Source organism: Brassica oleracea, chromosome C3 (genome assembly GCF_000695525.1).
Source record: "Brassica oleracea var. oleracea cultivar TO1000 chromosome C3, BOL, whole genome shotgun sequence".
NCBI lineage: Eukaryota > Viridiplantae > Streptophyta > Magnoliopsida > Brassicales > Brassicaceae > Brassica > Brassica oleracea.
The window spans coordinates 46,590,361-46,616,824 of NC_027750.1; the positions used below are offsets into that span (position 1 = coordinate 46,590,361).

Below are 26,464 nucleotides of genomic sequence, written 5' to 3' on the forward strand. Positions count from 1 at the left end.
TCAGCTAGATCTCTGGTTACTAAAGGGCTAATCAAAAGAGTGGGAACGGGACAGACCATCTCCGTATGGCATGATCCATGGTGATATGTCCTGAATTGAAGGATCACTTTAGCTGGGTGTTGGATATGATCCGAGAAGGCAATTGACACTTCTGGAACTGAGATGGATTGAAAGGATCGCCGGGAAATGCGGAATGACACTTGATATACCCACGATCTAAGGCTAACCACCTAAGAAAGAATGTAGTGCGTTGGCTAACCACCAAACAACACACAAAGATGAATTGGCTGACCACCAAATCAACAAGTCGGTTCACACCAATGAACTAGCTAAAGAACTCTCTCTTTCTCACTCAGAGAAGAAACAAAAATAAACTCAAAAACATAGACTGATTTTATTCATAGAATGAGACTACATATTTATAGTGTTTGTAGTCAAAGACTAATAAAGAAAATACACGGAAAATAATGCATAGAAAATACAAATTTGACCAGATCTGAATTAATGAGTCAAAGACTCAGTCTTCCATGCAGATTGGTCAAAGATGACCCTTCAGATAAAGTCCAGGTTCATCCGAACTAGATGGATGCACGGGGTAAAGATAAGGACGCTTGCTGGACTGTCCAGATGGTCCGCCGGATAAGAATACATGTTCGTCTTCGGTTTCTTCACGACCCAAGCTAAGTCTGGCTCGACCGTGGGTCTTAGAATGTCGAGTTGGTCGGGGAAGACGGGCTGTGGTTCGGTCGGTTCGGTCGTCTGGATGTGGTTTCAGCCGAAGCTCCAATCGGGACGCACGCGGGACGGCTCGGTCAGTCTGATCGGTACGGTTGGATGAACGAACCTCAGTTGAAATGATCTTATCGTCCTGAGCTCCATCCTGGACTGGTTCCATGTACTAGTCCATGTACTGAGGCGCATCACATGGATTCCTGCTCCTCGGTCGAGATCAGCAAATCAAAAAACACTATCCCAATTTTTAAATCCTTCTTTGAAGGTGGATCATCTCATCGATCCGTTGACGAAATCTTGGACTGTGGACTTGCTCAATGCATATATACACCCGGAGGATGTCAAAAATATTAGAGGTCTGGCTATAAACCGAAATGATAGGCAAGATTCTTATGGATGGGATTTCACAGAGTCAGGAAAATATACAGTTACGTCTGAATATAGGGTGGAATCATTATTTATAGATAACGTACAAGATTTGGTTCCTTATGGTCCTCATATTAAACCGTTACTAGCTTTCTGCTGGAAACTTAAATGTGCCCCTAAACTTAGACAGTTTATTTGGCAAGTTCTCTCCGGTACTATTTCGGTGGCAAAAATATTAAGGGCTCGTCGTATTAATTGTGATACACGACGCAGTATTTGTGATGCCGAGGAAGAGTCAGTGAATCTTGCTTTATTTGAATGTCCACTAGCTCTGCAAAACCTGGACTTTATCAAAAATCCCTTCAGCCCCTGGTATTTTTCCTACCGCTTCGGTGTTTACTAATATGGATTATCTTTTCTGGAGATTGCCAAAAGAATTTGATTTTAACAACTTTCCATGGATATTATGGTACATTTGGAAAAATAGAAACAAGAAAGTTTTTAATAATAGAGATGGAAACCCTCAGGAAATTCTTTGAATTGCGGAAGTGGAGAGTGAGGTATGGGCGGAGGCTCAAATAACAATTCCAGAAAGGCAGTTTCAGGGTACACAAGCTTTTGACTGGCAAACTTTGGGTCACTCGAGAACTTGTTTTATAGATGGTGTGTGGAAGGAGAATGATAAGTTCTCTGGGCAGGGATGGTTCTGCCGAGGCGTAGGATCAGAAGAGAAGATGATGGGGGCGATGAATCTCCGAAGAAGCTTATCAGCTCTACATGCATAATGTGAAGCTTTGATATGGGCTATGGAGTGCATGAAGACCCTTGATTTTTCATACGTAGTTTTTGCAAAAGACTGTTCTCAACTGGTGAAGATGGTATCCTCACCTGGCGAATGGCCAGCTTTTGCTACACATATGGAGGAGTTTCAACGCAGTAAGAGTTTCTTTCATTCCTTCAAGATTCAATATATACCAAGAGCAACTAATCTAGTGGCAGACAAGCTTGCATGAGGTGTTCGGAGTTCCCTTTCAGCTGTGTTCTATGTTGATTCCACCTCACCGGCTTGACTTTCCGAATCGGTAAAGCATTTATCTTAGTTTAGTTATTATTGTTGTAAAAAAAAAAACTAGAAACCTAAAACCAGAATCTACAATCCAAAAATCAAAAACTAAAAACTAAAATCTAGAAACTAGGAAAATAATCATCACCCTAGTATCTTGGATGTGAACCCAGCACAAGAATTTTTACAGTTCTTGCAAGAGAAAATGAGTCAAGCTTTTCTCAAAAAAAAAAAAAAAAAAGAGAAAATGAGTCGAGCTTTTCTCAAAAAAAAAAGAAAAGAGTTAAGTTAGTGCAATTAACTCCATTTATGTCGCCTCATCTTCGACTTTTAAGAGAATGATTATTGTAGGGTTCTTAACATGGGGTTTTTAGCGGAATATAAAAACATGTCTCTTAACTTTTAACTAAAAAAGTTAAGAATCGGTTCTTAAATAAGAGTTTTAATAGACGGTTCTTAGTTTTTTTAGTTAAAATTTAAAAGTTAAAAGACGGGTTCTTATATTCCGCTAAGAACCTATCCTAAGAACCTCCTAATAATCATACTCTAATATGTCTCGTCTCGTGTGAACGCTTTTCCCAAGACCTAAAATTAGTGTGAGTGAATCTCCAGAAAATAAAAAAATTAGTGTGAGTGAATGAATGATCCAGAAAATAATGTCTCGTGTGAACGATTCACTCTCCAGTTTTGAGCATAAATGTCTAGCCAGATTCGCCGAACATGGTCCACGTAAATCACACAAAATTTCATGAAAAATCCCTGATTTTCAACTAATAGTAAAATCAGGGCTAGCAAATTTGAAAAAAAATGTCGATCCAGAGCCACCAACCAAAAAACAGGTTCCTGACTTTCCAAAGAGGCGAAGACTAAACATGTGACATCATTTCATATTGGGAAATTTGGAAATATGACCATAAAAACTATATTTCCTTGATTATCCATATGATGTACTTAGTAGAATATGCAGTTTATAAATTGGATAAATACCAAAATATCTTTACGGGGTATTTAATCTAGTTATTGAAATTATTTGAGTTTCATTAAGTTCTTAGATGATGTTAGGTGAATTGAGAATTTACTTTGATTTTTATCAAACTAACCTAAAATCTTATCTACAACCATGAGTTTTGTTTTTTTAAATTTTAACTAAAAGTAAAACCTCACTAAAACACTCTAAAACCACTAGAACCATCCTAAAATTCACAACTAATAAAATTTTAAATAACAAAACATTTCAAAGTATTTATTATAGAAAAAATTCCCAAAATAGAACAAAAAACACAGGAAATGATTGGTAAGTGCTGTAACTTTTATTTTTTGATTTTAAAATAATAGCTGTAGATTTTATTACTGTAGTTGTAGATTAATTATTTCTAGAGCACTAAATATAAAGCTCTAGAAAAACTGATTTCCAAAGTTATTTTATTTCCTATTTTAGTTTTTATGGCTGTAACTTTAATTTTTTTCTTAGAGCATGATTGGTAAACTAAAGTGGATGTAGAAACAAAATGAGCTGTGTAAAGCACTCACAGCACTTACCAATCACCCTCACAGTCTTTGTCTCATTAGTATAAATCCAACCTTAATTTTTCCTATAGTATAATAATTGTGTAAAACCCAAAATTAGTTCTTATTTAATCAAATTAATTATTTTCTAATTACATTTTAAAATTAATTTCTAATTACTTTTAAATTATTCTTCACCTATTAACATAAACATAAAAGAAAATAAAATAAAATATAAAAATCAATAAACTAATCGATTCACTTATTAATGTCAACAAAAAAGGGAATAAAAATATTAAAATTTAATAAATAATTAGTAAACATGAAAATAAATATAAGGTATTTTAAAATAAAACATTTTTCAATTTTAAAAAAAAAATCGTGTAATAGTTTGTATTTACGAAATATATATATGTGATTCAAAAACTGATTCCCTACTATAAACATTTAATATTTGAATTATATGATCTATAATATATTAAATATGTTGTATAAAGTATTCACCCAATTTTTTTTTCTCATAGTCAAATAAAAATTTAGTTAATATATATTGTTTGAAATTGTTAGTAAGTAATATTACATTTTTTATTTCAGTATTTTATTAATATTATTAGCAAAAAGTTTTGTTTTAATTTTTTTTATTGGTAATTCGAAATTGTTCATCTAGATAGCTGGACGACGAATAGCAGATCTGTTGGCGTATTACTGATATGGACGGTTGTCTGTTGGCGTATTACTGATTTGGACGGTTGTAGTCATCCAACGTTCTGGGTCGAGCAGCCTCGTTTACAGCTTGAGAAACTGCAGCGATATCAGCATCTTGATCAGGAATTACAGCCCTTTCATCATCTAACCTCTGACCTGCTGCATTACACAGATGATCCTCCTGGTCATGCAGGCCTCCATTCTCCTCTCGCACTAAGATAAGGGTCGCAACCATGTCTCGCGGACGGGTGTCAATCAATGTTCTGATGGAAGTGTTGACCGGCGGTAGCTTACAACTGCCGGTTGACAGATTAGTAGGACCGGTCGACATTTTCTGAGAAGTGTCGGTCGACGAACTGATGTTGTTGTCGATCGATGCGGGTCTCTTTTCTTTGCAGATCGTGTGTTCCAAGAGTGCATGGTCTGAGAATAACAATAATATTTTCTTGTTGCTTCTGGTACTGATGAGAATGCACCTAAAAGAAATTACGAATTTTTTTAATCAGTTTTCTTGAATAGCAGAAAAACCTAGACTAAATCTAATTAGATAAGATCTAATGGCGATCAAATCTCTCCGGAAACGGCGCCAAATTTGATCACTCAAATTACCCTAAAGAGTGATTTATTCTCTCAAATAAGAGGTTCAATTGTAGTACTTAGGGATCGAATCCACAAGGAGCTAGGGCACACAATAGATCCATATAGCAGTGATTAAGCTAGGTAAATTATGAAAACAGTAAATAGAAAGCAAGGCGAACAAGACATTTGTTCAGTTGATTGGTTTGAGGTTTGTAAACAGTTAAATGAAAGCGCTAGATCTAGGGTTTCTATTTAGATAATTAGGACTATAGAGGTATAGAATACTTAGACTAATGGCAATCAAAGCTCACCGAAAATGGCACCAAATTTGATCACTCAAATTACCCTAAGGAGTGATTTACTCTCTCAAATAAGAGGTTGAATTGTAGTACGTAGGGATCAAATCCACAAAGAGCTAGGGCACACAATAGATCCTAATAGCAGTGATTAAGCTAGGTAAATTATGAAAACAGTAAATAGCAAGCAAGGCGAACAAGACAGATGTTCAGTTGATTGGTTTGAGGTTTGTAAACAGTTAAATGAAAGCGCTAGATCTAGGGTTTCTATTCATGTAATTAGGACTATAGAGGTATAGAATACTTAGGTTGTCAATCCTAGAACTCGACTTCTAGTATAAATATATCCAGTTTTCGCATATGATTATTATGTTTTGACTAAGTTTAATATCTTAGATGTCGCTTGTTGATACGGATCGAACCTCGATCGACATTATGGTAAGAACGTCGATCGATGACAGACTTTAGCGAGTTGATTGATAGGTTACTAGTATTGTCTAAATCAGCTTTCGCTTGTTTCTAGCAATACTAGCTCAAAGGAATTAGTTCTGGTGCAGAACCTACCGTCGTAGTTGTCCACAATCCTAAGTTCAAGGTTCTATTTAGCTACTCTAAAACACATGCATTAATCACAATTCTTTGAAGGATATTTATCACCTTACCAATTCTATATTTTGGGTTAATCCCTCATAACCTATTTGAACCATAAATCTAACAGATGAATTACTCAGATATAGCAAAGGAATTCATAAACATAAACTGAATAAAATGCATAAACAAAATATAGTTAGAAATACTGGAGTTTCAATACATCTCTGAAGTAGTCTTGAGTCTTCTCTCCAAATCTACTAAAAACCCTAAGTAATGTTTGCTGTAATAAGTATAAAATATGAAAGCGCGTGTTGCCTAGAACAATGGCAGAACACATAAATATTAGGTTAAAATCGGCCAAGAGTATTTCTGTAAATGTGTTGTGACTTAGGATTTAAGTCGGCTGAAAACTTAGCCGGGTCTTGCGCGCTTCGCTATCGATCAACGGCACATGATGTGCGTCGATCGATGTTTGTCTTTGATTGTCGACCTTCGGACTGGTTCCACGGTCAGCTACAGGCTTCTTCTCATTTTATCTCCAAAATGCATTAAAATCACTATTTTCCTCCAAAACACTCATGAACCTGTAAATACACTAAAAAAGACTCCAAAAAATAATAAATAGTTGATAAAACACATATATACCATGGCTTAAAATGGATAAAAGCCATGGTATATCAAAGACTTACCTTTTATAGATAATTTGGAGATTAAGGTTGAGTATCTTGCAGTATGCTAAGAATGATGCAAAAGAAAAATATACTAGAAATTACTATTAATAATGAGATTGGATATTAGAGAATAATATAAAGTCGAAAAAGATGGAAAAGGCCGAATGAGGGGTGGGTGAGTGGATGGAAGAGAATCTAACAAGATAGCAGATGAGTTGGCAAGACAAGGACTCCCACATGCCACATGGTGTTTCATTTTTATTACATTATGGTGCTCCTTTCTTCGTAATAGACTCTTTTGACGAGGATTATATATCTTCTTCATTATATTAATAAAGTCAGATGTTATAAAAAGGAAATTAATCAGCCAATAACTTCGGAGCAAAGTCTCGCAGTCTCCTAAACAAAAAAAACTGATATGTAGTACTTTTAATGAGTCTAACTTACTCTTATTAATTGATATATTCTCTAGAGAAATAGTAAAAGTCAAAAATACTCTCACTTAATTAATTCAGTTTCAACCAATCATTCTCAATCGTCACATGTGGATCCGCTTTCTAATTAGACGAACATCTCTCTCTCTCTCTCTCTCTCTCTCTCTCTCTCTCTCTATCTCTCGTGATTCGAAATATAATAGAAAAGAGGACACGAGGGATGAAAATTTGGGAAATACCGACGGACTCGCGACTTCCATTGTTTGAAATTGGATTAAAACAAGAACCACATTGAAGCCACTGGCGAGGACAGAAATGTAACCTTCAAATTTAGGTATTTCTTGTGTTATTGTTTAGTAGCCGAAATCCATATGAAACTCAGTTGTAATCGATGATGTATATTGGGTTTGTTAATTGGAGTTGAAATCAGTTTCCATTTAGAATGTCCTTCCATTTATTCCACCTAGTTCATATTATTTTGTAATTGAGAATTTGGGAGCAACGTCTAGTGGATCCATCAAAAACTAGGTGAATAGAAGATGTTTTGGTAGGGGTTGAACTAGTGAAACTTAGTATAACTTTGTTCAAATATAATCGTACAACTTGTAGAAATAAGTAAAATTGTAACCGTAAAACTGTATAACTTTGTCTAACCTGATTGGTAAAACTGTATAACCTAGAATAACTTTGTTTGTAAAAATTTAAAATATTGTATAATTTGGAAAAAATTTATTGGTGAAAATTTAAAACTTGGTATAACCTAAGAGTTTAAAATATACAACTTGGTATAACTTATGTTTATCATTTTAATTTGTACAGGAGACGATGGATTCTTATTCAACGAACATACACTTTGATTATGAAAGATATTATACCCAGACATGAGATGATTATGAATGGACTCCAAGCGACGCTCGATTGTATGCTTTATATTTCTGGACATCTTCGAAGGAGGATATCACTTACTCGGCCTTAGTGGATGATATCACTCAAATTACCCTAAGGAGTGATTACTCTCTCAAATAAAAGGTCGAGTTATAGTACTTAGGGATCGAATCCACAAGGAGCTAGGGAACTAATTAGATCTAATAGTTATATGATTTAGCTAGGCTAATAGGTTTAAAGTAGTAAATAAAGATAGCAAAGCAGTAAATAAATCAGTAAACAAGTTGAACAAGACAATTGTTCAGCTTGGCAGAGAGTTGTTTGATGGAAGGATGGTTTGCTAGTTCTAGAGTTTCTATTCAGGTAATCAGGATTATAATGATATAGAGGCTAATTGTTGCTTGCAAGATATTATAGAACTCAATTGGGAATACAAATCTAACAACTTCTGTTGTATAGACAATCTAATATCCAGATCTTGGATCTCAACTCTCGTTTATTGATCACAAGAAAGTGTCGATCGATTATTCTATAGGAATATCGATCGATTCACCTTTCATAATATCGATCGATTAATCTATTGGATCATCGATTGATATCGCTTCTAGCAAGCTTTACTATCGGGTTGAATATGTGTTCAATAGGGTTCCTAACTCAACTCTCGTATGTTTCTAGCAATCCTAGCTCAATAGAATTCAGTTTAGAGAAAAGACCAAGCGTTCGCAATTGTGCCTAATGATTCTAAGATCAGGGTTCTAGTTAATGACTCTAGAACACAAGCAGTAAGAAAAATCCTATGATGAATATCACAACTTAGCAGTTCTATATTTTGGGCTAATCCTTCATAACCTATCTGAACCCTAGACCTAACAGGTGGATCTATTCAGACATGAAGTTTGTCACAGTAATCATAGATGAATAGATGAAAAATCATAAATAATATAAAACCAAAACCAATGGAGTTCCAGGAGGACTCTGATGGAGTTCCTCCCTTCTCTCCTTACTAAGAACAAGAAGCAAAGAAAGCTTAGATAGCGTAGCCGTCAACAATGGCTTATAAATAACATAAATAGGATTTCTGATCGTCAAAGGGTATTCTGGTAATTTAGGGTTGCTTCTGGGCTTCAGCGGTCATAAAATATGCTCAGCCCATATTCTGAAATCACTGTCGATCGACACCAATGCTGTTTCATCGATCGACAGTCATTCATCTCCTCGACAGCTTCCTCTTGCGAGGCAGACTGACCACTCTTCAGTAAAACGAGTATAACTTATGTTACAAGATGCTGATTGATATAAGACTGGAGGAATTGGAAAGCTAACTAAAAGATATATCTTGTGTAAAAATATGGGCTCAATCTAACGGTTGGAAGGTCTCGATCCATAGCTAGACATCTGACGCACCTGTGCAGTTCTGCACCTCTCTGAAAGAGGTTTGAAAACAGCAGGGACTCACATGATTTAAAACTTAGAATCATAACCTCTGCAATATTGTAATCCACATCTAAGAAGTCCTAATCACAAAAGAACTTTATACCATATCCTAGCTTAGCAACCAAATTCACCTAGCCAATAACTTAGCAAATCATGTCTGACATTCCCCTATACCAACCTCATTTCTTAACATAAATAAAAGTGCAGGCTTTACCTTGGGAGTATCGATCTCAGGATGCAAGAATTTTCAAACAAGTATATGGATCTGCATGTAAAAGATAGTTCCTATCTTTTATCTCTACTAATTTCTATCTTTAGTCAAAGTCTGCTTCCATTGCAGGATCATTGACCAAGATTGGACAGACTTCCATGAATCAAGCCTTAATGGTGGTTGCCACCAAGTCCTGTTCACTTCGTTTTGACCTGTATCCGAGAATTCATGTGAATCGAACCTTGATGATTGTCGTCACCAAGTCCCGTTCGAATTCTATTTTTTTACGGAAATAAATATCTCTACCTATAAATATAGGGTCGAAATAGAGAGAGAAATGGTGATAAATCTACACAAGACTTTACCTTCCAAACTTGTTTGAAGTATCCGATCCCATGTATACCAAGCCCCAAGACAAGCAGTTGTGTCAGGTTTAGTGTTGGAGGTCAGGTTTAGTGTTGGAGGTCAGCTTTAGTTCCTTCAAACAATCTCAGCAAGTGATAGTTGACAGATTGATCCACTTTAGTATCTTTAGTACTATCTGCAATCAGTAAGTCTAGAATGGTGCTAAAGAGTGGTTAGATAAAAAGCAAAAATCTAATAAGTTCATTATCCCCTTCTTGACTCAATAAAACTCTTTTTAAAACATTTTGATAAAACTCATGAACACAGTAATATCAGTGAACATCCCCCCAGACTTGAATTACACTGTCCCCAGTATATATCTAGTCGGAGTTATGGTGAGAAATAATCATAAGTATATAATTTAACACGTAAGAATGTTGACCTACCCAGTGTCGATCGACACCATGAAGTGACAATCGATCGTTGTTGATGAAGTGATGTCAATTGATAGCGACATGGTCTCATCGGTCGATGGCTAGAGTAATCATTCAACACAATGAAAAGACAATCGATCGTTGGATCTGAAGTGCTGTCGATCGATATCGAGCTGGTCTCATCGGTCGATGTGCTGAGGAATCGTCTACTCGGATCTCTTTTTTTTTTTCTAAATAGCTAACTAAAACACAATATTAGTAGAACCTCCCCCAGACTTAAACAACATTTTCCCAGTGTTATACAGTCTAAGATTGGTGGGAAAATAAACCATAAGTACTAAATTTAACAAGGTTTCGCGAGTATACGTGTCATCGATGTGAGTATCGATCAACACAGTTAAGTGGCGATCGATATTTATGATGCTCTGTCGATTGATACGCTGGCCAGCCGTCGTTCGATGCTGGTTCAAAACGCATGGACCTTGGGTCCTTTTTCCTTTTACCTAACATAAATAAAACACTAAAACTCAGTAAATAATAAAATCATTTATCTAAATATTTTTTTTTCGATGACCAGTATCCTGCTACAGTACCTTTGCTACTGTGAAACAACTACAGTGTCGTTGGTCGGTTCTGCTACAGTACCTTTGCTACTGTGAAACAACTACAGTGTCGTTCGATGGTGTCCGGTCGATGTCGGCCGATGCTGCTTCTGCTGGGCCTTTATCGACTTCATCTCTAAATGGCAACCCTCTTTGATATGCTTCTACGTGCTGATGATCATCCAAAACCTCATTGTAAGAGCTGAACTGCATACTTCTATCAGGTGGAATAGGAGATTCAGCTTCAAATACAGCGCATGGAACCACAAACTTCACAGGATCATGTATCCTCTTCACTTTTTTGTGAAACCCAACAACTTCTTCTGCGCATATAAGTGGTCTCAGATGTTTGGAGTCAGCATTGTGTGAAGCCTTAGACTTGTGCACTCTTTCCTCAACTTGTTCCAGATCGACTATGTAACCGTGCGGTTCGTCCAACAACGGGTGTCGATCAATGCAATCGGGTGGGTGTCGATCGATGACGGAGTGTGGGTGTAGATCGATGCTATATGATGATTGTTGATCGATGATATAAGGTGGGCGTTGATCGATGATGTGGGGTGGTTGTCGATCGATGCCATCAGGTTGGTGTCGATCGATGCTAGTATTTGGTGAAGTTTCTAGATCTCCTCTCGAAGTATGCTGATCGTCATCAAGCTTCTTCTTCGAATCTATATCTTCAAGCCATTCCTCCAGCTCCAAGAAGTCTTCCATAGAGACTTCTCTACTCGAATCCAAGTCTTCAAGCTTTTCTGCATCCTCCAACTCCAAGAACTCTTCTAGCTCCAATAAATCTTCCATGGTGATTTCTATGTCTCCATCTGAGGTAGGATCACAACTTGATATATCAATGCTCTTCTGTGCCGAGTCTGTGATGTCCTGAGGACAACTCGAACTTTCAGGGATTTCAAGTGGTATTGTTCTGAAACAGGAGTCTCCGTCGATCGATGATGGGATTGTGTGGGCGATCGATTCAGAGGTCGTTCTGTTGATCGATGTTGAGGTCGTGACGTTGGTCGACGTTGAGGTCGTACGGTAGATTATTAATGTGGTACTGGTGTCGATCGCTTCTGAAGTGCCGATGTCGATCGATTCTGAGGTACTGCTGTCAATCAACATTGATGTGTTGGTGTCGATCGATGTCGCATGCGCTATATCGATCGATGTTGAGGTCGGATCACTAGTCTCAGATTTGGCTGCTCTGCTTGGCTCTCCAAATCCATGTTGTTCATCCCTTTTTGCCATAATGTCGCCGAGCAGCTGTATTGGAATCATATACTCCTCATCTAACGATGAACCTGTCTCATTTATCATTTTTCTCCTTTTCTCGAGTTGCTTCATCATCATCAAGAAATTTGTAAAGGAAGGCTCTTTCATTGTCATCCCAACTGGTTAGAGATCCTGGCTGCAGTTGACTGAATCATCTAAATGCATCTCCAGACAGAGAATAGGGGAAGATCTTGCAGAGCATGTGGTATTCAGACACTTCATTCTGCTCACTCCTTGACACGAGATCCTCAAGCTCTTTGATGTGGTTTCTAGGGTCTTGGTGAGGAAGACCCTAGAAGGGGTCTTGACCTACCCAATCGTACCACTCCCGGCTCAGGTCAAAGTCATTCATCTCAGCAACAGCAATCACATCAGGGATTACAGCACCCTGAGCATTAATCAACTGTTCTGCGTTGTTACGAGTGCGACCTTCTTCTTCTCTTAACATCCCATTCTCATCGACCTTAAGTATGAGCACTTCGATCTTCTCTGTCTCCCCGCAAGTGGTGTCATTTTTCACCGGATGAACAGTGTCTCGATGAATAGTGTCTCGATGAACAGTGTCTCGATGAAAAGTGTCTTGATGAACAGTGTTGCGATGAACAATGTAGATCTACGCGGGATGAACAGTGTCAATCAACGCATGATGAACAGTGTCGATCGATGGGGAAATGAACAGTGTCGATCAACGGGGAATGAACAGTGTTGTCCGACACAAGTTGGATAGTATCGCTCGATGCTTGGTTCACGCTGTCAATCGATGCTGCTTGGAGGGTGTCGATCGATGCTTCCTTCGTAGACTTATGGATTGTGCGTGAATCAGCGGGCTCCTTCAAAGAAGGACCTAGAAATCTTGTCTTCATTGTTATTTCTGGTACTAAGATGTATGTACCTGAAATAGAAGAAAAAATTTTATCACTTTTTTTTTTTTTGGAACAATAGTAAAACCTAGACTTAATCTAACTAAACAAGATCTAATGGCGATCAAAGCTCTCCGGCAACGGCACCAAATTTGATATCACTCAAATTACCCTAAGGAGTGATTTATTCTCTCAAATAAGATGTCGAGTTGTAGTACTTAGGGATCGAATCCACAAAGAGCTAGGGAACCAATTAGATCTAATAGTCATATGATTTAGCTAGGCTAATAGGTTTAAAGTAGTAAATAAAGATAGCAAAGCAGTAAACAAGTTGAACAAGACAATTGTTTAGCTTGGCAGAGGTTTGATGGAAGGATGGTTTGATAGAGCTAGGGTTTCTATTTAGGTAATCAGGATTATAATGATATAGAGGCTAATTGTTGCTTGCAAGATATTATAGAACTCAATGGGGAATACAAATCTAAGAACTTCCATTGTATAGACAGTCTAATATCCAGATCTTGGATCACAACTCTCGTTTATTAATCACAAGAAAGTGTCGATCGATTATTCTATAGGAATATCGATCGATACACCTTTCATAATATCGATCGATTAATTTATTGGATCATCGATCGATATCGCTTCTACCAAGCTTTACGATCGGGTTGAATATGTGTTCACTAGGGTTCCTAAATCAATTCATTTCAGAGAAAAGACCAAGCGTTCGCAATTGTGCCTAATTATTCTAAGATCAGGGTTCTAGTTCATGACCATAGAACACAAGCAGTAAGAACAATCCTATGATGAATATCACAACTTAGCAGTTCTATATTTTGGGCTAATCCTTCATAACCTATCTGAACCCTAAACCTAGCAGGTGGATCTATTCAAACATGAAGTTATGAATAGATGAAAAAGCATAAATAATATAAAACCAAAACTAATAGAGTTCCAGGAGGACTCTGATGGAGTTCCTCCATTCTCTCATCACTAAGAACAAGAATCAAAGAAAGCTTAGATAGCGTAGCCGTCAACAATGACTTATAAATAACATAAATAGGGTTTCTGGTCGTCCAAGGGTATTCTGGTAATTTGGGGTTGCTTCTGGGCTTCAGCGGTCATAAAATATGCTCAGCCCATATTCTGGCATCACTGTCGATCGACACCATCGCTGTTTCATCGATCGACAGTCCTTCATCTCCTCGACAGCTTCCTCTTGCAAGGCAGACTGACCACTCTTCAGTCAAACGAGCATAACTTTTGCAACATGATTCTTATTGACTTCAGACCAGCCGCATTGGAAAGATACCTCAGAGCTATATCTTGTGTAAAAATATGGGCTCAATCTAACGGTGGAAAGGTCTACATTCATAGCTAGACATCTGACGCGCCTGTGCACGCGTCTGTGCAGTTCTGCACCTCAAAAGGCTCCAAAATCACCATATTTCTCCAAAACGTACCTGAACCTGTAAATACTCTAAATAGACTCTATATAGTAGTAAATATATATTAAAACACTTATAGACCATGACTAAAAGTGGGTAAAATCCATGGTCTATCAGTGGATAGGATATGCAGGAATATAGCCATAGATCCATCCATGAAGAGGCTGAATTTGAGTTACATTCCTTTGGTAGTGAAACCTAAGAGTCAATCATATATCTTGGATAATGAGGATGTGTTTGTTTATCTAACATTAGTGGATAAATACCAAAAAAGAATTATTCTGCATGTAGAGGGTATCACGGAAGGGAAGAAAGTTCACATAACTGAGAAACTTTCTAGAACTGAGAAAGCAAGTTCACTTGGCGGGAATTTTAGTGCGATTTGAAGTGGGGTAGCCAAAGTTGAAGGCAACCCTGGTGAAGAACAACATCTGGAGGTGAAAGAGGCAGTGTAAACTGTTGTGATTCTTCATGAAGAAGATGTGGTGTTTGGTGGAGAAAACATGCGGCATTTGAAGAACGTAGAGAAGGTGGAGAACGCGGAGAAGGTGGCGATAGCGGAGAACGTGGAGAAGGTGGAGAACACGGGGAACGTGGGTAGCCATGTGTGTAGTCGTGCTAGATATGTTGATCTTCCAGTTTTTGTTGAAGAACTTCGACCAATGGAGGAATAGAAAGATGGAATGGGTATTGAGATGAGTCAAAGTTCCATGTAAAGAAGTTGTAATTGATAGAGCATCAACAAAGTAACTGCTTTGGGATTATTGTCTTGAACTCTGATACGTCTTGATATGTGGTTAGATGTCGAGGAGCGGAAGACGGTTGTGAATGGTATGTTAAGGCTACGAAGGTTAGGAATTCTGAAATGTTTTCGATTAGGAGATACTCAAAAATGCATGCATGCTCAAGGGAAAATTCAGCTCCAGAAAAGAAAAGGACGAAAGGTAACCCACAAATGGTTGCAGCTGTTATTAAGAATAATTTTCCTGGACACATGGAGACCCCAGATCCTACAACTCTCATGACTCTGGTCAAAAGAAAATCGGGTGTGGAAGTGTCTTACTCTACAGCTTTGAGAGGACAGCATAAAGCAGTTCATGATCGACGTGGTACTCTAGAGGAAGGTTACAAGAATGTGTTTTCATATTTGTATATATTGGAGCAGAAAAAGAAAGTATATGTTGGAGCAGAACCTCGGTTCAAAAGCGAGTATGCTATTGGGTGGAGAAAAAAAAGATTTAAGTATCTATTTTTTTCTTTCGTAGCTTGCATTGAAGGGTTTGGGTACATGAGGAAAGTCATAACTGTTGATGCAACTTTTTTGAAGGTTGTGGAAGGCGGTGTTCTAATCATTGCCACCGTTCAGGATCCTGACCATCACAACTATCCTTTAGCTATTGTTGTTGCTGATGGCGAGAAAAAAGAATGTTGGAACTCGGTTTTCACAAAGTTGAAAACCGTTATAGCGGATAGTAGTGAATTGGTGTTTGTTAGGGACATAAATGGAAGTCTCATCAAGGCAATAGCTAAATTGTTCTGATGGCTCAACATAGGTATTTTATCTTTCATCTATCCCACATTGTGAAATTAAGTGTTAAACATGATAGGGATGAGGTTGCATCACGATTTCGTTAGATTGAAACGATTTATTATGAGGCTGAGTTTGAAAGAAGATATGCAGATTTCAGGGAGAGGTATCCAACATGTGGTATGTATCTTGCTCAATCGTGCGAAATGTTCAAAAAGGCAAAATGTAAGTTTCCGACTGAAAGTACAACATAGACACCTTTAACGTTGTGGAGTTTCATAATAGAGCTTTTAATAAGGCACGTGGGTACGATTTACTGCCTATGATTGATGCCTATGATTGATGCAATTCTTCATAAAATAGGTGAGTGGTTCAACAAGCACATGAAAGAAATTGCTTATGTGCTCATGTCTCAAAAATTGGTTCCTTTTGTGGAAAATGAATTGCATCTTAGATGTTGGGTGGCTGCAACCCTTGAGGTGACTGAGCTGAACTCTTTTGATCTTGTATATGGTGTCATTGGAGATGACGGCAAGAATTATTTGGTGGACTTGAAACGTGAAACTTGCAGCTGCAAATACTTTGATATAGATAAATACCCATGTGTACATGCAGTAGCCGCATCGAATAAGTTCTTCAAGCAGGATGATTGTCAATATGACATGCGTGATTTGTTTGTTTTATGTTCGCCTTATTACTTGATGAATGTTTGGGGAATGGCTTATAGGAGAACTATATATCCAGTTCCGCATATGTCAGAATGGATTGTTCTGGAAGAAACTAAAAAGTTGTATGCCTCGCCTCCACAATACACGAAACGGCATGGAAGAGTTAATGAAAGAAGGTATCCTTCAGTTGGGGAACGTTAGAAGAAGAAAAAGATAGTAAGGAATAGGAAGACGTTGGAATCGTATTTCTATGCTTCGAAGGAACACAAGGCTCATAAGAAACCCAACAAGGAACACAAGGCTCACAAGGAGCACAAGAGTGAAAGTAGTTATTTTGTTTTATGTTAGCCAAACTTTGAATAATTTGGAAAGACTTGGTAAAACTAGCTTTGTTGTTTGTAAAACTATGAAAGTAAAACCTAGTGAAACTTAGTAAGTTGTTGCAAAGTCCATGGCATTGAATGAAATTATATTAGAACTTGTCTTTGTTTTTTCTGTTGTTATTGTTTGAATTTTAATCAAATTTGATGGCATTGAACGAAAAATATATATTTACCATCTACTAATTTTCATCAAATAGCTAGGTTTTCATTACAGTATATATACTTCTGTGGCTTCTTTCTTCGTATTGCCTATATGAAATAATAATTCTTTTAAATTTCATGGAATTATTTATATTTTTACATGTTTACATGAGAAATGATCATAGCAAATTTAATGTAACTGGTATAACCATAATATAAATCCCTTCAGTTCAGTAAAACCAAGAAAATTGTGAAACAAATCAAAGTGAAACTTTGAAATTTTTTGTAAAACTGCAAACTTGGTATAGCCTCTAGCACAAAACTTTTGTTCCAGTTGTTTTGGGGGGGAAATGAAGATTTTTCCGCCAAAAAATACAATTTATGATTCGACTCTCCCTCGCCAGTTCATTTCGTCCCTAACTCATAACTCAAGTTCTCTCTCTGTCATATCTATCTTTTTACCATTTTTCTTCGCTATCTCAAATCCTAATCTCAAATGTCAGATCCTTACTACAACCTGATGAAGGCAGACAAAAGGGAGTGTGATTGGCTCTATGCCGTGGCGGACGCAAACTATGGTATTCCAACGAAGTGTGCTTGTAGCCAACCTATCGGAGTGGAGACCGGCGAGCAGGGAAGACATTACTATGTATGCAAACAGTGTGAGGTTAGAATGAAAATGTTTTTTTCAAGATCTAGAATTGGTTGTCTTCAATTTGAAAGTTCTGTTGACCGTACATGATGATGGGTTGCACTTTCGCATAAGTTGTCTTAAAGCTATCGAACACGAGTTGACTATGTTGAAGAACGACGTTCGTGACGAGGCAATCAACTATGCAAAACTGGAATCTAAGGTTATGCAAATAATCTTGAAATTTGCAGAGCTAAAGAAATTAGTCAACGGTTAAAACTTAAAACTCTAATCATAAGTTGTATTTAACTCGAAGCTGGAAAGTCTTTCAACTTAAAACTTATCGGAACAAGTTTATGTTTCGGTATTTGTTTTCATATCGGAACAATCATACGAAACTGTAAAAGTTGGACTACTTCTACCAAGTTTTACAAAAGATAAAGTAAAACTTGGCTAATTTTTGAAAACGAAAACGTAAAATTTGAGAATTTTTGGCTAACTTTTGCAAATGAAAATGTAAAATTTTGGAAACTTTTCCCATTTTTTGCAAACAAAAATATAAAACTTGGGAAACTTTTCTCATCTCTTGCAAAGGAAAACGTAAAACTTTGCAAACGAAAACGTAAAACCTGGGAAAATTTTCCCATCTTTTTCGAACGAAAACGTTAAACTTGGGAAATTTTTCCCATCATTTGTAAACGAAGACGTAGAAGTGGAACTTTGTCTAAAATTGGGATAAATGATAAGTTTTCCTATCCAAACATCGAGTTTTACAATAGTTAATTTCCCATTAAGAGTTTAGGAACATAGTTTAGCTCTACTTGTGATTCCCCTGCTCATCTTTCTTAGTATTCTTCGGCTTCTCCTTATAGTCCTTCTCCTTCGTCTGCTTCTCTTTCTTGTCCTTCTCCTTCTTGGCACTTTTCTGAATGGGAATCCTCAATCTTGGCTTTTTGGACGGTTCTTCTTGTCCGTTAGATACACATGCCCTCTTGACAAAGGCCGACAAAGTTTCACCATCCTCTAATTCTTTCTCAGTTGGTTCATTACCACCTTCCTTCACCCCGGCACGAGCAATTTCCAAAACATAGAGTGCACGTCTGACCATCAGTTTGTCCATCAGGCTGTCCAACAGCCTCTGCGCCAGGCTCTCCGTCAGCCTCTCCATGAGGCTGCTCTACAAAAGGCTTTCCAATAGGCTCTTCAACAGGCTCTCCAACAGCCTCTCTTAGAGACTTTACTTCGGCTTCCACATGTGATAGCCGGTCACATAGAGAATCAAACTTTTGATTCATAACATTCATTCCACTTAAGACAAAAAATTTATGTTCATAAAAACCCTCTTGAATTTCCTTCCTCAAGCGAGATTCAGTCCCATTTAAATTAGATATCCCAAAAATCTCAAACGCGGGAGTCTTTTTCTAACGAGTAGGAGTAGAGGGAGCAGAGGGAGCTGCGAGAGCTTCAACCTGAGTTCTATGAGCAGCGTAGTCATTCCTGTACATTTCTTCAAAGAATATTTGTTGCTTCCCTTTAAGTATATTCCTCGTCCAACGATCAACAACCTGAGTTGTATTGACAAGAAGAAGAAGAAGATAATTTACTCAGTTTTCTTAGGTTGGACCAATTTATACAATTTTCAAATTTGAAACTACGAGTAAATATTTAGGGTTTACCTCTTAAGGAATACATAAACTAGAAATTATCCACTTTGTTTCCCAATCCCTTCAGCCTTCCGCAATAACCAAAACACATCATACAAGTTCTTATCAAATGCAAAACATCCCCATGGGAATGTTCTGCACAAATCTAGATTATTGACAATTCTTAGGAAAAAACGGTTCACAGATGGTGCATTGATATAACATAGATTTTACCACTTTTAGACCATAGTATATGACATATTTAAAGTATATTATATGGGTTTGGAGTATGTTTTAGAGTGCTTTCAGGTTCAGGTACGTTTTGGAGAACTTTGGTGATTTTGGAGCTTTTTGAGGTGCAGAACTGCACATACGCGTCAGATGTTTAGCTATGGATGGAGACCTTCCCAAGGTGTTCCTGATCCCATCGTTTGTCACAATATATAGATTTTAGTTATCTTTCCAATGACACCGGTTTAAGGTCAATCAGCATTCTACAGCAGAAGTTACGCTTGATTTACTGAAGAGTGGTACGTCTGCCTCACGAGATAAATCTGTCGAGGAGACGAATGAATGTCGATCGACGACACAGCCTTTCTGTCGATCGACGGTGATCCCAAAAGATGGGCCGAGCCTATTTCATGACCGAATTAAGCCCAGAAATTACCACAAGTTACCACCCTAGACAACACAACCATATTTATGTGTTTTCTAAGCCATTGTTGACGGCTACACTTTCTATTATTCATTGATATTAGTTTTAGGTTAGGAGAAAGAGATGAACTCCTTGAGAGAAGAGAGGAAATCCTTCAAAGTCCTCTTGGAACTCTTTCTGAGTCCTTTTGGAACTCCATTGGCTTTGGTTCTTTATTGATTTTTATTATATCTACTCAGTTCATGATTTTCTGTGACAACTATCATGTCTGAGTAGATCCATGAGTTAAGCTTAGGGATTTTCTAGGGTTTTGAATGAACTTCTTAATCATAGGATTGTTAAGTTATCTATAGATCTCTAAACCAGGGTAGATTGTAATACTAGGATCTAAGAGTAGTTGGAACAACACAAGAGTGTGACTAATTATTTGAACCTATAATCATAGGATAATTGAGAGGCACGTTAGTCGCATATGAGAGTTGGTCTGGAAATTTAGTTGGACATTATCAAATAGGGCGTTAATGCTTGTCTGAGGAAGCATCAATAGATACCTACTCAATAGTATCGATCGATGTTCATTCCTTGTTCGCATGCAAGACCTGGAACAAAGACTTAGACATGTGATTAGTAATTGCATGCGAGAGCTGGATTATTTCCTTATTGAATTCGAGTTATAGGATCAATCCTTAGCATCTATAGATTAGAGTTTTGATAACCTTAATGAAACTGTAAATCTAGCAACCATCCTTCCATCACAAACAAACACCTGATTAACTGCTTTATGTATTATTTGACCTAGCATAGTCTGAAGCTAAAGTATATTGTGTGAGATATCGAATCTCTGTGGATACGATCCTCAAGTACTACATCGAACCTTTTATTTGAGAGAGTATCTTAAAGGTTAATTTAAGCATATCATGCATCTTTTCCAGTCTTTTTGGGTCCTAGGATGATACTGCATAAGAAATACCGGACGACCATCTTCATACGACCCCCAGAGCAAGGCCCTTTCATTGCCTTCAGATTTTTCTCCACTGCCTCGTATTTAATCTTCTTCCCTGATTCAAAATGCTTCTCGATGAAGCCTGAACAACCCATCATATCATAGTTGATGGGATAAGCATGACAATGCAGTCCCGAGATGATTGACATTTCTCTGAGGGAGTATCAGATAGGAATGCCATTGACAATGAACCATCCTTACGCTTCTTTGTTTTAGCTGTATGAAAAGCGAGCATCAAGGTTCCCGTCCACTTGTGTTTTGGGTTTTTCAAATGAAATATATGTTTGAACTGTGGGTGCTTGTAGAACCACTCCATCTCTGTCTCATTCAATTTCTCCGTTAGAAGTTCTATCGTATCGGCGATGTACCACTTTGATGAAATCTTTATTACTTTCCCATACTTATTTGGAGGAAAGTACATCTTCACCGGTTGCACGCTTCAGTTATGTCCTCCAAAAACTGCTATCAATAGCAAAGTTATACAATCAAACAGCCTAAATTTTACTCACTTTTACTAAGTTATACATTTCAACTTTCACAGTTTCACTATGTTCTACCAAATTATACAAACATAAACACTATAACTATTACTGAGATCTACACACTTTTACCACTTCACCTTATTCTTACCTGTTTAGGAGTAGCCTCCGCTCCTTCTAAATCCTTCATCTTCTTCTTCATCTCCCTCTTCCTCTTCCTCTTGTTATTTTTCCTATACCTCTTGTTTTTGTTTTTGTTCTTCTTCTTCATGTTCTTCCTCGTGTTCGTCTTCCTCTTGTTCATCTTTTTCTTCTTCTTCTTGCAATGTATATTCTTCTTCTTCGTTTCCATCCTCTTGTTCTTATACTTCTTTTAGAACTATTACCTCTCCTTCTTCACTTTTTGGGTTCCCATCGATTTCACCAATTTCCATAGATGTTACGAGGTTGGATTAGGGATTACGTTTACTAGAATCGAGTTGGATCCAGAGTTCGGATTCTCTGCAACCTTCGAACGGACTAATGCCTTCTTTGAACGGGACCCTTTCGGTGGCACCATTTTAGAAATCGACGGTTTAGTTCTTCTTTGTTCAGTTGACAACGGTCAGACGAAATGGGAAATGATCTGAATGTGGGTGGATTCGAAAAAATCTAATTTGAGTTCATTTAGAGTGGATTTAGTCGATCTAATGAGTAATAATTTTGGGTTTAACGGGTGTACTATACCAAGTTAGATAGTCCGTTTGGGTAGAGTGTACTTCTTTAAACAGTACCTTTGGTTGTATGGTCTTTTACTATTTTTTAGTAATTAAATAAAACAAAAAGTAAATTGAAAAAAGGAGAGCATATGGTACCAAATTATACAAACATAAACACTATAACTATTACTGAGATCTACACACTTTTACCACTTCACCTTATTCTTACCTGTTTAGGAGTAGCCTCCGCTCCTTCTAAATCCTTCATCTTCTTCTTCATCTCCCTCTTCCTCTTCCTCTTGTTATTTTTCCTATACCTCTTGTTTTTGTTTTTGTTCTTCTTCTTCATGTTCTTCCTCGTGTTCGTCTTCCTCTTGTTCATCTTTTTCTTCTTCTTCTTGCAATGTATATTCTTCTTCTTCGTTTCCATCCTCTTGTTCTTATACTTCTTTTAGAACTATTACCTCTCCTTCTTCACTTTTTGGGTTCCCATCGATTTCACCAATTTCCATAGATGTTACGAGGTTGGATTAGGGATTACGTTTACTAGAATCGAGTTGGATCCAGAGTTCGGATTCTCTGCAACCTTCGAACGGACTAATGCCTTCTTTGAACGGGACCCTTTCGGTGGCACCATTTTAGAAATCGACGGTTTAGTTCTTCTTTGTTCAGTTGACAACGGTCAGACGAAATGGGAAATGATCTGAATGTGGGTGGATTCGAAAAAATCTAATTTGAGTTCATTTAGAGTGCATTTAGTCGATCTAATGAGTAATAATTTCGGGTTTAACATGTGTACTATACCAAGTTAGATAGTCCGTTTGGGTAGATTGTACTTCTTTAAACTGTACCTTTGGTTGTATGGTCTTTTACTATTTTTTAGTAATCAAATAAAACAAAAAATAAATCGAAAAAAGGAGAGCATATGAGAATTTTCTTTTCATGCGAGAGCACATTCCGAGACTTTGATTCAATAACTACTAGGCATGAATTTAGAAATGCCTTTATTGAACGGGACCCTTTTGGTGGCACCTTTTCAGAAATCGACGGTTTAGTTTTTCTTTGTTCAGTTGACAACGGTCAGTCGAAATGGGAAATGCTCTGAATGTGGATGGATTCGAAAAAATCTAATATTCGAAATGGGAAATGATCTGAATGTGGATGGATTCGAAAAAATCTAATATGAGTGCATTTAGAGTGCATTTAGTCGATCTAATGAGTAATAATTTCGGGTTTAACATGTGTACTATACCAAGTTAGATAGTCCGTTTGGGTAGAGTGTATTTCTTTAAACTGTACCTTTGGTTGTATGGTCTTTTACTATTTTTTAGTAATTAAATAAAACAAAAAGTAAATTGAAAAAAGGAGAGCATATGGGAATTTTCTTTTCATGCGAGAGCACATTCCGAGACTTTGATTCAATAACTACTAGGCATGAATTTAGAAATGCCTTCTTTGAACAAGACCCTTTCGGTGGCACCATTTCAGAAATCAACGGTTTAGTTTTTCTTTGTTCAGTTGACAACTGTCAGACGAAATGGGAAATGATCTGAATGTGGATGGATTCGAAAAAATCTAATATGAGTGCATTTAGAGTGCATTTAGTCGATCTAATGAGTAATAATTTCGGGTTTAACATGTGTACTATACCAAGTTAGATAGTCCGTTTGGGTAGAGTGTATTCCTTTAAACTGTACATTTGGTTGTATGATCTTTTACTCTTTTTTAGTAATTAAATAAAACAAAAAGTAAATCGGAAAAGAGAGAGCATATGAGAATTTTCTTTTGTCATGGGAGAGCACATTCTGAGACTTTGATTCAATAACTGCTAGGCATGAATTTAGAAATGCCTTCTTTGAACGAGACCCTTTCGGTGGCACCATTTCAGAAATCAACGGTTTAGTTTTTCTTTGTTCAGTTGACAACTGTCAGACGAAATGGGAAATGATCTGAATGTGGATGGATTCGAAAAAATCTAATTTGAGTGCATTTAGTCGATCTAGTTAGATAGTCCGTTTGGGTAGAGTGTACTTTTTTAAAATGTACCTTTGGTTGTATATTGTATGGTCTTTTACTATTTTTTAGTAATTAAATAAAACAACACGTAAGTCGAAAAAATGAGAGCATATGGGAATTTTCTTTTGTCGTGCGAGAGCACATTCCAAGACTTTGATTCAATATTCCTCCCCCCTCCCCCCAACCAATTCCGTTAGCCTAGATTTGTCTCAATACTGTAGAGAAGCACGAAAATGATATTGAAGTGAATGATTTCAAACTGTCAAGAAACTACAGCAAATTATGATGGGTTCAACAAAAGACAGAAGAGAGATGCAGAGTTACCAATAATCAAAGCCAGGAAGCAAATCTGAACTTTTTCAGTTTAAAGATGAAAAGAAAAAAAAAAACAGATATGGGATTTCGGAGAATCTCACTTTGCCATCATAACTTTAACGAACTCATCATAGTTGATCTGACCATCACCATCCACGTCAGCCTCTCGGATCATCTCATCCACTTCTTCGTCAGTTAGCTTCTCCCCAAGATTTGTCATCACGTGGCGGAGCTCAGCCGCGGAGATAAAACCGTTCTGGTCCTTGTCAAAAACCCTGAAGGCTTCTTTAAGCTCTTCCTCTGAATCAGTGTCCTTCATCTTGCGGGCCATTAGGTTCAGAAACTCCGGGAAATCTATCGTTCCATTCCCGTCTGCGTCAACCTCGTTGATCATGTCTTGGAGCTCAGCTTCTGTAGGGTTTTGCCCAAGTGATCTCATCACCGTCCCGAGCTCCTTTGTGGTGATGCAGCCTGTACGCAAACCAATTTCAGGTTTTAGACTTCAAGTTCAAGTAAATCAAATTTGGAACACACTAAATAGTCAACATTTAACAAGATCAGGAAGAATGCACGGCCCAAAAATGCTCGTATTCTACTACCCAATCATCGTATTTGAATTATCATGTAAACCCGATTTATTACTTGTCCAGAAAAAAGATGAAAAATAAACTTGTTGCATACAGTCTAGCAAGAAACATGTCAAGTATCATACAGTCAACATCTAACAAGTTGAACAAAATATCATAACAAAAGTACAATGTCAAGTTCCCAATTTAAAGCAAAATAATTGTCTATAGAAAAGCTCTTATAAACAATTTAATATATTATTATTGAGAAAAAGACTACCAGAACAGTACACTGTCAAGTCTATCCCGAAGGTCAATAAGGGAAACAATGCTCCACTAATCTAGAGCAAAACAACAGAGATGATATTGTGGACTGTTATTATTAAGCAACAACATCTGGAATCATATTCTCAGACAGAAGCAACACAGAAAATTAAATATTAAAAACCATACGCCGCGAACAAGCCTCTTGTATCCATCAGATGTACCCAAATCGGCAATGATTTGTCACATGATTGGTTCATAATCAAATCAGGTACGGAAGTATCACAGAGAAACAACGATATCATCTGCTACAGCGAACGATATATAAATCATACAAATATTGATCGAATCAAAACTAGATCCTCCTCGAATCACATGAATAAAGCACGAAATGAATAGAAAATCAGGACGAAACACGATCGTAAGAAAACGAAAAGGCGAGAGATCTGAGAGAACAAGAGACCATCTCCGTCCTTGTCGAATAGGCTGAAGGCTTCCTTGAACTCGGAGATCTGGTCATCGGTTAGCTGGTCCGCCATTGTTTTTCTTCTTTTCTTTTTCAATTTAGTTCGCTGGTATTCGTTGTTTCTTCTATTCCCTAAAGCGCGTGGTGGATGCAATATGTTTACAAGTTTATATATATATATATATATTTTTTTTTTTTCAACTACGACTTTCATTAACCAAATGGGATTACATGATTTTGACCTCACCCGAAATTAAACTACACATACGTTGAAATGATCTAGTATCACTTAGGAACACATAGATGGATCCTACGTTACCCAAATCAAAATTTCAATGTATTTGTCACCCAATGAGAACAAGTTTACTCCACGTAGAATAAACTGCCTCCCAAAACGAACTTAAATTGACCAAACGAGATGAGAATTCTGAAAGCACGACTCGGACAAAGCTAAGACCAAATCACAGTTTGACTCATGACACTGGACACCTAAAATTTAGAATGGCAGTCTCGGTCCAACGTCTCTTCACCTTGCGGCGCAAATCTGATAAGAGCCCATCATAGTCGGAAACAGAAT

General features: G+C 37.3%; 2 protein-coding genes across 3 annotated transcripts; both read right to left on the bottom strand.

The window, feature by feature from the left end:
• Positions 1 to 20,995: 20,995 nt before the first annotated feature.
• On the bottom strand, positions 20,996 to 21,504 carry LOC106330752 (uncharacterized protein At3g43530-like). Its single transcript, XM_013769172.1, has 2 exons — positions 21,276 to 21,504; positions 20,996 to 21,165 (listed from the first exon to the last, which is right to left on the bottom strand). Exons 1-2 carry the CDS (start codon positions 21,502 to 21,504, stop codon positions 20,996 to 20,998), a joined length of 399 nt encoding a protein of 132 aa, XP_013624626.1.
• Positions 21,505 to 24,280: 2,776 nt separating this feature from the next.
• Positions 24,281 to 26,028, bottom strand: LOC106336502 (calmodulin). Of its 2 annotated transcripts, none has more exons than XM_013775341.1 (3): positions 25,885 to 26,028; positions 24,693 to 25,062; positions 24,281 to 24,491 (listed from the first exon to the last, which is right to left on the bottom strand). In XM_013775341.1, exons 1-3 carry the CDS (start codon positions 25,958 to 25,960, stop codon positions 24,470 to 24,472), a joined length of 468 nt encoding a protein of 155 aa, XP_013630795.1. In that variant the 5' UTR covers positions 25,961 to 26,028; the 3' UTR covers positions 24,281 to 24,469. The 2 variants fall into 2 exon arrangements, with proteins under 2 accessions (XP_013630795.1, XP_013630794.1); XM_013775340.1 differs by having other exon boundaries at positions 24,460 to 24,535.
• Positions 26,029 to 26,464: the final 436 nt, after the last annotated feature.